The sequence below is a fragment of the Mus caroli genome, unplaced genomic scaffold (genome assembly GCF_978045245.1).
Source record: "Mus caroli unplaced genomic scaffold, Mus_caroli_1 scaffold_2, whole genome shotgun sequence".
In the NCBI taxonomy this organism is placed as follows: domain Eukaryota; kingdom Metazoa; phylum Chordata; class Mammalia; order Rodentia; family Muridae; genus Mus; species Mus caroli.
This window is the reverse complement of record NW_028227257.1, coordinates 67,063,464-67,081,145: the sequence shown is the minus strand read 5'-3', so window position 1 is coordinate 67,081,145 and position 17,682 is coordinate 67,063,464. Positions and strand designations below refer to the sequence as shown.

The window sequence follows — 17,682 nt, the reverse complement described above, 5'->3', positions numbered from 1 at the left end:
CATAAGCCACCATTCATGACTTCTCCACTGATTTTCTATCAGTCTTTTATGGCAATTAATAAGAGAGTAATATGGACGTCTCTCCATATAATTTTGAGTTTGTATATTTCTCCATCCATCTCTGGTAGTTTTGTTTCACGTACTGGTACCTTTTATTAGGTATCAGTAGTATAAATTTAGGATTGTTATAACTTTGCAATAAAGTGAGTCGCCTTATGTCATTCTTTCCCATTCCTTTTGACTGCCAGCACTCACCATCTTCTCCCTTCTTAGTTCTGATTGGAAGATTGTGCTAGTGTCCAGCTTCCCCTACCTGATTCAATACTAGTCCTTTTATCAGTGGTTTTCAGCAAATTTGTTTATTGCTGGTTTGTTGCGTTTGTCTTGCTTGTGGTTAGTTGAGCCATTTTAGTCCATGGGTTTCTAACCTTCTTCAAACTTGAAACATTAAAGCTAGTATCTCTTTGAATATTTTCTGTCCAATCCCAATGCTCCTAATTATATTCATGCTAGAATGCTTAAAATGTCAGATAAGTCACCAGGGCTCATTTCATTTTTTCTTTGCAATCCAGAAATCAGCATTTGGCAGAAATCATGGACAGTTGTGTGGCTCACCTCACACACTTCTACTCTCCCAGGGATTAGATTGCTGCTTGCCATTGGTCATCAAAAGCTAATTGTTGCCTGTAGTCTGTTTTATTGTGTATGGCAGGAGGTTAATGATGGACAGTGGGCTCTGAATTCTGTTCTACTCACTTCTTGTTTTGTCCAGAGCAAGGCTAACTTCCTCCATCACCACTTTTCCAGCTTTAAAATCAGGAGACTTTGCGCTTAGCTTACAGGGTAATTGAGAAGATCCCCAGCCACATGTAGTGTGTGTGTGTGTGTGTGTGTGTACACAGAATAAATTCCTCATGTCAAACATTACTCAGCCTTAGAACAATCAGTTTGTCGGGAGACTTAGTGAAGGTTGCTAGCACAAGGTGAAGGGATATTGGAAAATGCTAGTGTCCAAGACAGTGATTTGAGAATCTAGATGTTTCACAAAGACTTCTTTTTGTTTGTTTGGTTGGTTGGTTGGTTTTGTTTTTTGGTTTTTTTGAGACAGGGTTTCTCTGTGTAGCCCTGGCTGTCCTGGAACTCACTTTGTAGACCTGGCTGGCCTCGAACTCCACCTGGCTCTGCCTCCAAATTCTGGGATTAAAGGCAGGCACCACCACTGCCTGGCTTTTTTGTTTGTTTTGTTTTGATTTTTGGGTTTTTGTTTGTTTTTTTGTTTGTTTGTTTCTGTTTTTGACACAGGCACTTCTGACAGACAGTTCTCCTGAGGAATTTGGAACATTGGGCACTTAAGGCAATAGGCCATGCTTCTTTGACTAGAAGAACAAGGTTATTAGCAGGCAGCTTGGCATGCCTTAAACCCCAATCCTGCCAATAAAACTAGCACAGGTAACTGGAGAACAGCTGGCATGCCAATAAGGTTAATGTCAACATACTTCTATAGCTATTGCTATCAGAATTTTTTATTAGAAAAAAAATCTGTTTCAGACACAAAGGACCAGTCTTTTTTATTCTTTTGGTTACAGAAATGAAATAATGGAACATACTGTCATACTTTCTTTTACATCATGCCTAGAGTCTTATTCTCATCCCCTAAATGCTTATCATTGATAGTAATAAAAAGGGACTTATTTCCCCCCTTTTTATCTTGCTATTTATATTCTCAGTTCTGTGAATCTCAAAATCATTTCCCAGCAACCACATACATGGTGGCTCACAATCCTCTTTAATGGGATCCAATACTTTCTTCTGGTGTGTCTGAAGACAACGACAGTATACTCACATATATAAAATAAACAAATCTTTAAAAATTCATTCATATGTATGTTTTATTAACCAATTCTTATCAGTTTACAGTTTTTCTCTTATCATCTCTCTTTAAATCATTACATATCTTTTTAACCCAGCCTTTCCTACTGGGCAGTTATCTACAGAATAATTGGAATACTATTACAAGAAAAAAATGTTAACAGTTTTACTTTTAGTGATTAAAAGTGTATGCTTTCTGTATTCTTGACTTTGCTTCAAAATGTTTAGTAAGCATTCCTTATCAACCAACATATCTAGTTTTTTGATAACTTAGGCATTTGAAGTACTAACATCTGTTTTCTTAAGCATTTACTATCTGAGACTATACAGAGGACCTAATGTCTCAGGACTCAGAACTTGGTAAACATTTTTCAGTCATTTGACACTAGATCTCACCTAGATGTACCTCCCAAACCCAGTCCTTACCCATTCTTAGCATAATTTGTACTACTTTAAATATGTGTCTCTTGTTAAAATGTTCATCACAACCATATTCACAAAAGAGTCTCTTTATTTGCAAGTCCATATTCCTCCCAAGAAAGGGACATATGAGAGAGTTAATTAATTCTCATTAGTGTATATTGATGTAATTCTATAAATAATATTTCTTTGGAAGCCATTTCTATAAATAAATAGGCTTACTGGGCTCTATGATCATGAATTTGATCTTCAGTGAAGAAAGGTTTTAGTGTCTCCACGCAGAGCCCTGAGGATCTATTCTTTTCAGAGCTGATCAAACACTTACCTGAAGCTATTACATCAGATGATGTGATTTCTACTCTGGGTGCTCAAAAGACTTGGCATCTACTTTACTGGAATGCTTTAGTAAATTCTTATGAGCTCAATTATTCTTTTTATCTTCTTTGATTAAAAAGTTGTCCTTCATTCACAGACGTGAGATTTAATTTATTTCCATTGCATTTAATTATTCTTAAGCCACGGTTTACTTACATCTTTCATGCAGTTCACACACCCACAGCCTAGGAAGTTTCCTTGGAGAAAATAATTTGGATTCCAATTCATTACCAGGCTTATCCTTATTATCTGACTCTTCCTGGTGAGGCAGTGATGATGTAAGGATGTTTGATACTTCAAGGTTAGCCAGTTAGTGTTAGAGGAAGCCAGGAGTCGAGCTCAGCAGTCAAAGGCCCATGGTCTTAGCCACCGCCACCATCTTCTGTCTGTTCCCCCAACATTCTCATCTGTGGTTTAGTAATAAATAATGTCCTTCGGTAAGTATTGTAGGAGGCTTCTCTCTAGGAACTGGATTTTCATCCAAGGTTTGCCACTAAGTGTGCTGGAAATACTGAAATTTTCCCGGGGTTAGTTCCCTCATCTGTAGAATGGATGGGTGGACGGAAAGACATACAAGAACCCTTTCTGCTTTAAATAGTGTTTCATTTTGTTAAATAGCATTTTAGATATCCAAACACTTTATTCATTTGGTAGCTCTGATCCTTTCCCTGTAGCTTCTCAAACTGCTGTACCTGCTTCCCACTCCATACTGCTGCTTGGTCGACCAACTGCCGCCTTCTACTTAGACAGCCCGTCCTCCTGACGCAGTCCTATCTCATGGTGGTAATGATCTGGTGGTGCTTGCTCATTGTTCTCGTGGGATAGAGTGACAGATTTTTTTTCCTCAGAATTATATCCACATTGCTAATTCATTTACATGCTATCATTTACCACTGTGGGAGTGATGGTACTGGGAGTTGAGGTGTGATACTGTAGAGCATTGAGTCTGACTGAAGCTAGCCACGAGCCTGTTTGCCAGAACTATAGGTATAGATGTGTATAATTACGTACAGAGCTGTGAGCTGTCACATTGCCCACACACATTCAGCCAGAACAGGTTTCATAGCCAGACACTGGCTCTCATAGCAGTCATAGAGACAGGAGGAAGATTCAGAACTCGCACTGCCACACAAGGAGGGAGCAAAGAAATCAAATAGCAATCTGTGTGCCACAGGCAGAGAGACCGATTGCATCTGGGGAAGGTGGATTTTGAATACTGCCTCCATTGTAAATGGCAAATTACCTTTTCTTTCTGTCTGCTCCCACTGTTTTGATTACTGACAGCAGCCCCCAGGCTGATGTTGTAGGTTAGCATCAACAAGGTGCAGCTCATCATTTGAATGGTTGGGGAAAGCACAGACTTTCAAAGGTAAGCCACCTTACCCTCTGTGTACCTGTGCTGTATGTCCTATTAACCATGATCGCCCGTCAAATTAACCTTTGTGTGTATATGTGATCAATAGAGGGGCTGACGTGCCTTTGAGAAACAAAGCAACTAATAAATAACCTGATAAAATTAGACTAATAATGTACACTAAAGAAAAAAGACATTTGATTAAGTTGATGATTTTTGGTGTTTCAGAAATGTAAATCTAACACCTTGAAAATCTCTGTTAATTAGAAATTGTACGACAGTTGGCTGTGCTGACAGATTTATTTGTTTCAAGATCACTTTTTGCTTTTTTGTTTACTCGGCTGAAAACAATAATACAGAGATGCCCTATTTTAATAAATATAGTCTATAGTCATGTATATTATCTTACAAGTCATTTGTATTTATATTATTAAAATTTTGTATTCTAAAATTACTTTATAAATTTTTTATTTATTCATTTTTCTTGGAAAGTTGAATTTGTCCTTTGTCCTTAGTTTGTCAAACTTCTTAGATAACAGTCTCATGTAACCTGTACTTGCCTCTGGTCCTTTCATGTCCTAATGATCCTTGTCGGAGTTACCACGCGTCATGGTCTCTCTGCGTGTTTTCTTCATAGGCTATTGTCTGGTTAGATACTAGGCATCAATAATTTGCCCTTTGAAATGAAAATCAACTCCAGAATTAAATGATCTTTTACTGTTTCTGCTTAAACTTTCTATTGTTTTTACTGTGTATGAAGAGTGACTTGGATTTTATGCCTCGCCTCATTAATGTGGTGTTGGCTAGACACTGCAGGTATTTGAGTGTTTGCATGTGTGGACACATGAACATATGTACGTGTGTGTTTTTTCTGGGAACACCACTCTTCATACTGTAATAATAAATCTAGTCTCACCAGACAATATGCCTCTGATAAAATGAACGTCTTACTTGGGGTGCTGTACAATGTATTTTGTAATCTATATTTTGTGTTCTATAGTTACATTAGTCCATTAACCTTCATCCAAAGCCAGCATTTACTCCATAGCCAAAAGGAAAAGAGTGTAGGGATCTAAGTGAGGGGTCTGGTGGGTAATCATAGACTCAGGAAGTGAGACATCATCATCGTGAAGTGAGCCCTACATAGTTTTATGAGGGTCTGTCTCCTCCTTTCTTAACGAAGGGGACAGAAAGTTTCTAGGGGAAGGCTGAGCCATCCCACCTCCACTAGAGCTTCATGAGCTTCGGGTCTTCACAGTGATGATTTCCTTTCAGGGTTGTCTGTGGAGGAGCTTTGGGGTTCTTTTAAGCATTAGCTTCCTGCCCCATTTCTCACCTGCTGCTCCTTGAGAACAGGAGTTAGGGGCACTCCCCAGGACATGACTCCCTAATTCAAAGGTCAGGTGAACAGCTGGCTGCATCTTCTGCAGACAGTAGATATGGGGGGCCTCAAGTAGACAGAGACTCATCTTAAGGCACTGTGTCCTTATGGAGAAAAGTCCCCAAGTTCCAGACATCTTACATTTGCAGAGATGACAGTAGACTCCTGAGGTCCTGGACTCTCATTTTTCTCAGGGGCTGAAAGTGGTGTTTGAACAGCCTTTGAAACATTACAGTTGCAGCTTTGAAGCTTGGCAACCTCTCTCACCTTCACTTGGAAGTGTGATTAAAACTCAATGAACCGACCGAACTGAACAAGCAAACAGAAATTCACACCTTAAGTGTCCTCAACTTCTCTGCCCCTTCAAGTGCTACTCTCATAAGAGAGAAGCACGCTGCCTCCCAGCCCTTTGTGCACTGAGTCTCAGCTCCAGTTACTAATGAGTCTGGTTTTCAGCATGGCAGGGCCATCAGCTGGCTTTGGATCACTTCCAGAGCGCCTCTCTTACAGGGATTATGTATAATAAACACCCTATCACATAGCCAGCAATCCCTCTTGCAAAAGACACTGAGCGTAAGTCTGGAGTGTCTACCTGGTTGCTTCAGGTTTTGCTGAGGTTGCTTACCAGGAATTCAGAGGACCAGGAATGTGAGTGCCTCGGAGGCTTGTCTGGCATTGATCTAATCTATATTTCCAAACTGCGTTCCAGTGGAGCGCTAAGAGTTTACAACATATTTGGCTCAGCACATGCCCTTTTAAATGGAGCCCATGACCAAATAAGTCTGGGGAAATTCCCATTTGTAGGTTTAGGGGACTTGCTTTTTTTTTTTTTTTCACTAAGGGGCATTTCAACTTCTTCAATAACCTGACATTAACTGAGAAACACCAAAGGATAGTCTTTCTGACCGTGACATCCTTCTTATCACAGAATATATGTTACCATCTCAGGAATGTCAGGCAGAGGCTATATACATGGTTTCTAAGAACATAGCCTCTAGTGTTCAGCTGCCTGGTTTCCAACTATTGCTTTTTCCTTCGTAGATTTTATGAATTTGACACTGTTGCTTAGCAACTCTGTGCCTCAGTCCCTCTCCCCAAAATGGAAGAAGCATCAGTGTTTCCCAACTCTAGGTTATGTTAGAATTTGAAGATATCCCTATTGTCACCCTTACACAATAGGTAAGAGTAGGCTAGCTGATGATTCTGGAGATGACAAAAGTCATTCCCGAATGGATTATTCATGCGCTCCCTCATCATCAAATGGACATGGACCTATATGTTCAGTGCACGATGAGTCTGTCCCTAGAAATAAGGCACAACTTCAGTTCCAGAAGAGCAAATACATTAGTGCCTTGGCATGGGTGACACCATTGAGTGGTAGAGCTAAAACTCCATACTCCTATTCCCCCAACCCTCCTCTGAGTCTCTGGTGAGTGAGTAGAAGCTGCCCAGCCTGGGCTGGCACACGGGACTTCAGAGCATAGAAAAGAGTGAGGATACCAACATTTTAGTGATGAGGGTATATGCTTGAAGACCTCCAAAGACTTCATGGGTAAAGTCCTTTCAAGGACAGCAAACTCTAAAAGTATATACTAGAAAGCGAAGCCAGAACGTGGAGAGGGCCTTGTAGAATCCCTAAACTTGCTGACAACATTGTATTTCATCTTCCTGCTGTGTCCTTGACACTCTTCCCTGTGTTCACTTAGGTATTGCCTCTGAAGGCTTTCCCTGTGACAACTTCAAAGAGCAGACGGCAAAAGACCTTCCCAATAAGGATGGAGGGGTTTGGGTCCCGGGTTACAGAGCCGGACCACCCTGTCCATTTCTGCTCCATGAAGAGAAAGAGAAGACAAGTAGAAGCGAATTGTACTTGGATCTCAACGTAAGTGGAAATCTTTATGCTTATCCTGTAAGTCTTTGTGGTCTGCAGAGGCTCATTTAATATGGATGTTATGTAAATTTTATATGTAAAGTTGCTGAGGCTATATTTTGTATGTGGATCACTGTTTGGGAAAAAAAAATCAGTGGACTACCGCAAACCAAGGCAGAATCTGTGTGCAAGAAGGTGACTGTGTCTATCGTGTTGCAGAATTCTCTCTCATTAGCTGTGATGCCTAAGCCTCCCAGTGGGAAGAAACCCATTTGCTGCTCGTCACTTAATATCATTGTACTAAAAATTTATGAATAACATATGCTAGCTGACAGATATGCCCCGTGCTTTCCAGTGAAACCCAAGTCACCTGTCTTCATTGCACACCTATAAACGTCTCTTTCTCTCCAGCTGCTCAAATAACAGTCCAACAAGTCGATGGGAAGCCTGCCAAATGCAGGATGACCCATTTAAAAACATAGGCTTCTCCTTTCTCATCCATTCACACATCCACGGACACAGAAGCATTGACGCTCCAGGACAAAGCATTGGGCAGGGCTAGCCACTTGCAGTGTTAGATGGTCTGATAAGTGTTGACCAAACCATGCCATCTTTCACTGCCCTCTTTTCCCCACAGCTCCCTGTGGCCTTTTCTATTTTGCTTTAATTTTGATGCCCATCCACAATCTCTTGTTCTCTGCTTTGTTATATTCTGATCTGAAACTACACATGCAGTTGAAAGAACCTAGTGGGGAAAACCCCCACTCAACTCCCGATTCGGCGTGCACCCAAAAATCACGAACAGAACACAACACCTTGATGTAACAACACGAGGTAGTTTAATGGTGGAGCTCTGTATCTCACACAGGAGACAGTGGATTCGACCATGAGGCTTGGAAACTAGGGGTTTTTATAGAAAAGGAGTGGGGCTGGGGGAGGAATTGGCACGGTTTCACATGTTTGGTCCATTTAAACATCAGCAGCCTGTTAACATTTAACTTAGGTCAGAAGGGTGGGAGATAGGGAGGTGCTGGGCCTGCCCGGGCATGTCCTGGTCTGTTCTGCTATGTTCTCAGCCCCAGGTTTCAAAGCTCACAAACAACTCTTTGGGCTATTTGACATGAATCACAGGTCTCAAGTTTTATTTCCTTTCATTGTGTGTGAGTTAGGCCTACGGTCATCTAGGTAACATTGTAAATTTTCATAGGAGCGCATTAGATCTGCCAATTTTAGATGGCAGTAACCATTGAGTAGAACTGTTTTTTTTTCATAGCCATACAATAATAGTTCCTGTAGTCATTTCAGAAAGACATTTGACATTGGTTTTCATAAAAAGGGGTTTGAAGGGTTGGGGAGCTGTCTCAGTGGTTGAGAGTGCTTGCTGGGTCCAGCTCCTAGTAACCATGTGGCAGCTCACAACAACCTAACCCCAGCTCCAGTGAATATAATGTTCTTTTGGCCTCCACAAGTACATGCAACCAAAACACACACACACACACCTACACACACACACACCTACACCCCTACAACCATCCATGCATGGACACGCACACACTCTTTCTCACACACACCTCACACACATAAATGGGAGGAAGAGAGGGGGAGGGAGGGGACGGGGAGAGGAGGAGAGGGGGAGAGGGGGAGGGGGAGAGGGGGAGAGGAGGAGAGGGGGAGAGGGGGAGGGAGATTCCTTACTTGCAAAGTCAAAGCCTGGATGGACTCACTTAAGTGCAACAGTGACATCTACTGGCAAATTATTTTAAGCTGCCCAGGACACAGCAAATCATAGGCAGCCTGCCTGGAGGCTAACAGTGCCCAGATGGACTTTGAAAAGCTACTTCATTTTCCTTGCATGATTGTAGTCTTGGGTTGTTTGTTTGTTTGTTGTTTTGAAGTACAATAAACCATACCATCCTGGTTTTCTTTTTTTCTATGTAAATGAAATTATGTCTTTGCTTAATGTTTTACAATTACAGAAATCATACACAGTCCGTGAAAATTATTTGAGATATAGAGGGTACTTGTGGGGGCTCAGAAATAACCATCATCTCAGCCCAATGACACCCCTGTGAAATGTTAATAAATTTCACTTTCTTTTTTCACTGTTCATGCTTGTTTTCTCTGAGGATATATGCGTGTGTGTGTATACATATATATGTATATTATATATCAGGAATACTGCATTTTACAACTTCATTTCTTCCTGGCTTACCCGGGCTCTTTCAAAGTCTTAACAGATAAGCTTTCAGTGATTGTGTGATATCAAGAGCATGCTCGACTTTCGTCATCTGCTCATTATTGAGTGCTGAACTTTTTCAGTTTTGGAATAGTATCTTTTTGTGCCCCTCAACATTTAGGACCATTTCCTGATTATAAATTCCTATTCCCTACAAGTGTCCTGGTGCTTTTGATAGTATTACTACATAGAAAGGAAATTTTTTTCCTGAGAATATGAACAAAATATATCTATCTAAATACATATTTATATCCTACCTATATGGATATATAATAAAAATAAAGCATATTTACATGCCTCCTGGTTTTTCATTAATTATATAACTTTGCTACCCTCTGGACTCTGGGTTTTCTCTCTTCCATTTAGGTTTCCCCCTTTCTCAGACAGTGTGGCTTGAGTCTTAGAGATGATATTGTTATTCTAATTGAGGCTTCCACTCAAAATATTCTCCAACTTAGAAAATTGTGAGTGTGCCTTGTAGTAACAAACACACCAAAGGTCTTTCTGGGCTGGGGGAAGTGGGGCTGAGACTTAGATACTGTGCTCAGCAGGTTTCCGTTAAGATCACTGACATAAATCAAACGTATCGTCCACTAAGGGTTTCTGAGATGTCAGTTTGGGGGATCAGCTTGCTCCATTACTTTAGGTATGTGATAAGGTAGACTGTTATGTCAGGGAATACATGGCCAAGCCAGGCTGTTCAACTTCCCACATTAGTCAGAGAGGGAGGTAGGCATAGAGACATACAGGCAGAGTCTTAGCCAGGGTCACTAATGTGGTAAAACAGCATGACCCATGGCAACTTGGGGAGGAAAGGGTCTGTCTCATTCACAGTTCCATAGAACAGTTCATCATCAAAAGCAGTGAGGGTAGGAACTCTAGAAGGGGAGGAACCTGGAGGCAGGAGCTGATGCAGAGGCCATGGTGTTGCTTAAAGGCTTGCTCCCGGTGGCTTGCTCAGTCTACTTTCTTATAGAATCCAGGACCCCCCAGCTCAGGGATGGGATAATGCACAAGGGGCTAGGTCTTCTCCATCAACCACTAATAAGGAAAATACCCTATACCTTGCAGCTTGCCTACAGCCCCATCTTACAGAGATATTGTCTCAGTTGAGGCTCCCTCCTCTCGGATGATTCTGGCTTTCATCAAGTTGGCATAAAACTAGCCAGTGCAGGAAGGAGCAAAATGTCCTGAGGCATGGCCTAGTGACCCACTTCCTCCATCTAGGCCCCAACTCTTATGTTTTCACCACTGTCGAATGCCCCATCACACTATGAACCTTTGAATAGATTAATCCATTGATGAAGTTAGAACCCTCTGGATCTGGTCACCTCCCTAAACCCCTCTGAGCACTGCTTCATAAGGGACCAAGAGACTCATGAGCCAAGGCATTTCAGATCCATTACAAAACCTAGGGACAGGGAAGAATATATTATCAGGCAGTCGTTTGATCAGCGTTATACACTGGGCCAGCACTGTCTGGGCCAGTAAACGTGATTTCTGCTGTTAGCTTTAGATTATAGGTTTCCTGAGCCTTTTCCTGTGGCTGTGCTGACTCTCAGTTGTATGTAAGGATGGCAGCTGGAACGTTTAGTAACTGCTGGGAGTTTAGCCTCTGTTAATCATAGTAAAGCCTGGCATTAGTCTGGATTACTCCAATCCTTCCACCCAGCTGGACACTCATTGTTTAGTTACTAAAAGCATCTTAGTTTCCTTGATAAAATACCATGACCAAAAGCAGCTTGGGGAGAAACGGGTTTGTATTTTGGCTTCCACAGCCCAATCATAGTCTACCACAGAGGGAAGTCAGGGCAGAAACTCAAGGCAGGAACCTGCAGGCATAAACTTAAGTAGAGACCATGGAAGGATGCTACTTATTTGCTTGTTCTACCTGCCCAGGTGTAATGAAACCCACAGTGGACGGGGTCCTCCCTCATCAATCATTAATCAAGAACATACACCATAGGCTTGCCACAGGGCATCTGATAGAGGCTTTATTTTTTCTGTTTTAATTGAGGTTTGTCTTAGAGTTACTATTGCTGTCAAGAGATACATAACCATGGCAACTCTTTTAAAGGAAAGCATTTAACTGGGGCCTGTTTACAATTTGACAGATTAGATCATTATCAGCATGGTGGCAGCTTGTAAGCCGACCTGGTACTATAGAAGGAGATGGGAATTCTACATGGGGATCCACAGGTAACAGGAAGAGAGGGAACCACTGGGTTTGGGCTCAGGCCCACCCCAGTGACACACTTCCTCCAACAAGGCCAAACCTTCTCCAACAAGGCTGTACCTCCTAATCCCTTCAAACAGTACCACTCTCTGGTGACCAAGCAATGAATCTGTGAGCTTATGGGGGCCATTCTTATTCAAACCACCTCCAAGTTCCTCTTCTCAAATGACTCCAGCAGTGTCAAGGGAACAAAACAGTAGCTGGTACAGCATGAAACACAGAGCAGCATCAAATTACCAAACTAAAGGCATGAAAACAGAAGTTTTTTTTTTTAAGTGATCTCTGCCTCCCTTTCAGTGTTTCAACAGAAAAGAAAGCTACTACACGATTTAAAAACACTACCAAATAGGAAACACTTATAATTAGATGGATCCAGTACAAAACCTTGCCTTGCCATTTCTTGGGTGTCTAATCGCAGACTTGACCTAATTTCTTTTAAATGCCCTATAACATCAATAGCAGTGGCCAGTAAAGTGTTTGCTTAGCAGATGGGTCTGTTAAATGAATTCCAATGAAATCATATTAAGCACTTCATTTCTTCGTCACTGGCCATGTTTTAGGTGCATAGAGACCACAGGAATGGAACCACTATTGACTGTTTCAGAGGGCAAGAGATAGAATATTTCCTTTATTGTACAACTTGCACTGAACAGAGATAATCTAAAAAAAAAAATAAGGCTAATAATACTTTTCTCATAGCTTTGTGGGGCAAATTTAGGCATATGAAAAATTACTTAAAGAGCCCATTGTGTATAATGCTTACATAGGACCTCAGTGGCATCCAGAAACATTGGCTGTCTCTACCTTCTGCCTTGGTGAATGCTTTTCTTATCTATTTGCCTTTTCCTCCTTTCCTCTTTCCCCCTCCCTGTTTTGTTTTGTTGGGGATTGAATCTAGAGTCTTGCCCACTAAACAAGCAAGCATCCTTCCCAGTACTTGGTTTTTATTTGAGACAGGAACTCTGTATGCAACCCAGGCTGGCTTTGAACTCACTGAGTAGCCCAGGCTTCTCTCAAACTTTCTTTTGGCTCCACCTCTCAAGCGCTGGGATTATTGGTACATACCACCACATACCCATCTTCATTTTGTTTTAGGCATGTCTTCATCTTCCCTAGCCCTTTCAATTTATTCCTTTAAGTAAAACATACACACACACACAGACAGACACAGGATTTGGGTGGGAGACTTAAGAGTTTTGAAGTTGAACTAATTTTCAAGATAACTAGAGAATGATGAAAAGAAAAGGCAAGTATTCCAAGTTTTTCTCTCACATGCAGAAACTAGAGTTTTTCCAAAATGTTAAATCTAGCTCTCAAGGTCATGCAAAGCAGAAGTATAGGGGGCGGGGCTCTCCTGGGGAGCAGGAGATTATGAGTTGAAAGAGACAGATATAAATAAAAAAACAGTGATGCACATGTATGAAAATATCCTAATGAGCTCAATGATTGTATATGCTTAGACAAGTAATATAAGAATCACACAGATACCTGGTTGTAGTGGCAAAGAGCTGTCTGGCATTGCTGCCAGGGAAGGAAGAGAAGAGAGAAGAGACGCTGCATGAGGCCGACCTTGTTCATTACATTCCAGGCCATCTTGGTAACTTTTACCAGAAGCAACTTTGAAGTAGTTTCTCCACAGATTCCATGCCTTCTACCGTACTTGTCCCTGTGGCACAACAAAGTTTCTCTCTTTGCTTTGGAAATCCCCCAATATCCTTCAGAAACGTGACCCACAAAATTCTGTACCTTAGTAGCTGTGCCTCTCACCAGCCACACAAGTGGAGTCACAGATTTTCTGTTTCCACTTTTTTATTTGTCATTCATTGTGAGTCCCCTTCCCAGATAAGCTTTGACACTGGCTGGAGGAATCCAGACTCAGAAATATTTGATAGTAAGAACCCCACCAGCCTTGTAATGGCCAACGCGATCTTACTTTTCACATTTGTACGAGTAAATCACTGGGAAGTCTAATAAACTGAATAGAAGACAAAGAGCAAGAACAGTGCTCTCTCTTATGGCTAGGATGGGCAATCGCAGACGTCCTCGCAGGGTTGCCATCAGTGTGCCTCAGCAGGCATTTGAGGGAGGAGTGCAAAGACATCCCTGATCTACAGACCATTCCATCCGCAAAATGGGTGAGCTGGTTTAAAAGACATCTTGGACCAGGAAATGTATCAAAGAATAGGGTGAACCTAGTGACCTTGTGCAGAGTCGTCACCTGAGAAAACCTCACACTAGTCACCCTATGAAGGTGAAAGAGATGGAAAATCCAACCCTGGAAGCAATGGCCCAGAAACACTCCAAGGAATCCCTCCAAAGAACTGACTTTGGAGTCCAATTCACTTGCAGTGTGGATGATACAGTGACTTGGGAGATCTTTAGTCCCTGTTTCCAAATGCATGGGTTATGGGAACTTGGGAGGGAACAACTACCTGCTTGGACTGTCAGTTCATCAGTAAATATCTGTTTCCGACTGACAAAAACAAAAAACCAAAACAAAATCGTGTCTGTTAGATATGGGTTGACATCTGTAAGAAAGTTGTTTCTTTCCCCTGAAAGCCTGCAGTACTCAGGAAGTCCTCTGGCCATGCAAGCAGTACTCATGAAGTCCTATGTCCAGGCATAGAAGAAATATCACACACATCCAGTTGCTCAAGTAATCCTCACCATCAACATAACACAGGTACGGTTGTTACATCAGTCTCCAGGCAACAGAGCAGCAGCAATGGGAATCTATGCCATTTGTCCAGGAGCAAGTTTGGAGGGGCCAAGCCTGCATGGGGCCTAAGAACCAGAGTCATGTTTAACACTGCACACAGCCCTTGCTCACGGAAATATCATGCTCACTCTGCTCTCTTCAAGGTCCACAGCACGTCCAACTTCACCATTCTCCTTTTAAATTCTTTTACATTGTTGTCCATATTTAACCCGTTTCCATGGTGGAAGCAGTCTTACAACTATTTTATACTGTTCAACAGAAAAAGGCCTTTATCACTGGGACTCACCCTCATAAAGTAGGTAGCTTGGTTATTGTTTGTTTCTTTTATGTTTTGTTCATCGAGACAGGCTTTCTCTGTGTGGCCCTGGCTATCCTGGAACTTGCTTTGTAGATCAGGCTGGCCTCAAACTCAAGAAATCTGCCTGCTTCTCCCTCTCAAGGGCTGGACTTAAAGACTTGGGTCATTACCATCTGGCTATAGGGCCTTATTTTGTTCAACTCGTTAGCAAAAATAATTGATGGCTATTATTTGGGGCTGGTATAAGTTAGTGAGGCATAGGAGGCACAGATGTTTCAAGCCTAGAAGCCTATGGAGGTCTTGGGATTAATTTACGTGTTGTGTTCTCTCAGGCTTAGTTCACATGGCTCTGAATTAATTAGAAGTAAGAAGTTAAAGGATGTGGAAAGTCAGGGTAAGGTTTTCTGGTCTAGCATTGGTCGATGTGCTGCAGGGCAGGTAGAAGGCAGGGAATCTCTTTTCCCTTCTAGATTTGCCATTTGGGAGGGATCGGCGGATAGCAGCTGTTAACGCCTCTTGGCTTTCCGCATCTCCATCTTTAAAAATGAGGTAGAGATGTATGACTTTCCAAGGTTCAAATTCCGCCTCAGATTTACCCATGTCCTCCCATTACCCTATGAGCCTATTAGATGAAATTTTATAATTTTAGATGTCATTTCTTCTGCTCTCCCAAATATTGCATCCCATTGCATTTGACAAACGAAAAGACACTCCCTGGACTCAGTACAACCCACCTTCGCCCAGTATTCTATCTTCATTCACCGTGATATAGGAGACAGATTGTTCTCTGTACTTTGTAATGGAAAGAGGCCCATCATAGACAGTGCAGGTTGATGATATAAGTAATTGTGAGAACAGAGACTGGAGATAAAAGGAAGATTAAAAGTTAACATGACAGCTGAAGTAGGAGAATAAGAAGAGGTCTTGTAGTTGGGTCTGAGATAACTATGCTAGGCCAGAAAGAAGAAGAGAAGAGAAAAAGTTCTGGGCCACTGGAAGTGGGCTAGCAGCCCCCTGTGATGCTCTTGAGGAATGAATACAAAGCACTATTGTCATTTTGTAGATCCTTGCTCCTAGTGTGGCTGATTGTGACAGACTCAGTGTAAGGAAAAACAGCTTCTAACTAGAAGCTTCCTGCTAGGAGACCACCTCAGATCACTCTATAGATAAGAAGCTAAATATGAACTAACCAAGACTGCAGATATACCTTAGTATCTAGGTTAGAGTTAACTCTCTGCTTATGGTAGAGCTACAAGCTGGTCATGTAAATAAGAGAACAAAAAAAAAAAAAGTCTAACATAATTGACAGCCATGAAACATTTGCAAAATCCAAAGGTAGTAATGTTGGCTAAGTACCTAAGAGCTAGCAGACGGCTAAGGTCAAAGCTGGAGTCAGGAATGGGCGGAGGGAGGCTTCACCTTCCCATGCCTGGTTGGGCAGCCCATGAACAGGCCTTGATTGGGCCATGGGGACGGGCATAGTGAGTCTAGGCTCACCTTTGCCTTAGTCCTTGAAAAGGAAGAAAATTAACTAATGTCAGTAGAGATTCCTCCACCCTCTGTCCAGCTTCGGCCACGACCTACAAAGAAAGCTTCTAGACAAGGACAATTCATTTTCCTCTGTTAGAAAGTCTGCTGCTGGGAGTTTCTCTCATTTTTCCCTTCATTTCTGAGTTTTTGTTTTAATTTGTTCCAAATGAATTAGTTGAATTACATTTAAATAAATGAATATTGGAATATTTTGTCATAAACTTCCTACAATGAAAACGCATAGTCATTCTTTGTCAGTAAGTTCTTTGAACTGCATCTCTGTGGCTTCCCAGAGGAGAAATTGGTCCTGAGATCCCAATAAGTGTGTGGTGTCCTGTGACAGCAGGAAGCCTGCTTCTGAGTTCTAGAGGATGCTTAAGTGCACCCTAGAGTCAAATCCTGCTCCCAAGCTCATTACCCCTGGTAACAGAGGTTATTTCATCCTTTTGTATCTTAGTTTTCTAGCAGGAGAGACTTAGAATAAGTTCCAAGCTAAAGCGGCTGTCTATGTCTATTGGCTTAGTATATGCAAAGCATTTAATACAGTGCTTGGGCACATGGCAAATGCTCAATTCTAGATTATTACTGTATCCATTCCTACCTGCTACTCTGTGCAGCTCTACTCAGTTACCTCCTCTTGACTTTGATTTCTTAATTTAAAATAAGTCCAATAAAGCCTTACCTTCTAAAGCAAAAGACTGTCAACGCAACAATCTCCCGGTCCGTTTTCTATGAATCTGTGTTGGCACCTGCGGATAATGAGGGCGATGCTGGAGCCCTGTAAGTCTGCCCTGAGCTGTGATGTAGACTCTACATGGTAGAGGGACTAACCAGCCCTTCCAGCGTATATTTTTGCCCAAGTCTGTTAAGATGCCCGAAAACTTACTCTGGATAAGTATCTGAACAAATGAGCCATCCTCCGAGAGAAGGGAAATGCCAAGTACACAACCCTGTGTCTTCCTCCTTAGTCCTGTGATCTGTGAGTGTAGCTCACGAAACTGAAGTGGCGATCCCTTCTTTCCACAGCCTCAGAGAAGACAGATTTTTATCAGTGGGCATTTCCTCTAGAGAGGAAGCTTTACTCAGAGATATAAATGCCACCAACAGATATCTCTCTCTCTCTCTCTCTCTCTCTCTCTCTCTCTCTCTCTCATTTTCTTTCTCTTTTCATTTTGCCCTGCCCTGGTATTTACTTTGCTTTGTTTAATTTTGTTGTTTTGCTCGTCCTTGCCGGGCACACCATCTGCAGACTGAGCTAGCACCAGTTAAGGTCACGTTTCCTAGTACTCCCAAAACATCAGCGTAGGAACGTAGGGTTTGTAATTTCCTGTAAGGGTTGGTGGACTAGATACCTCCTTTATTTGCATTTTCCTTTTTTTTTTTTTTTTTTTTTT

The 17,682-nt window shown here is 41.8% G+C and overlaps 1 protein-coding gene across 3 annotated transcripts in view; it reads left to right on the top strand.

Moving 5' to 3' along the window:
* Positions 1–17,682, top strand: part of Fmn1 (formin 1) — a 368,942-nt gene that overhangs the window by 92,863 nt on the left and 258,397 nt on the right. For 2 of the 3 annotated variants that reach the window (XM_085834577.1, XM_029474561.2), the window contains exon 3: positions 7,106–7,281. The exons of the other annotated variant lie outside the window; for it this stretch is intronic. In XM_085834577.1, coding sequence (XP_085690703.1) covers positions 7,106–7,281 — 176 coding nt within the window. The remainder of the gene's footprint in view (positions 1–7,105; positions 7,282–17,682) is intronic. 3 annotated transcript variants of the gene reach the window in all.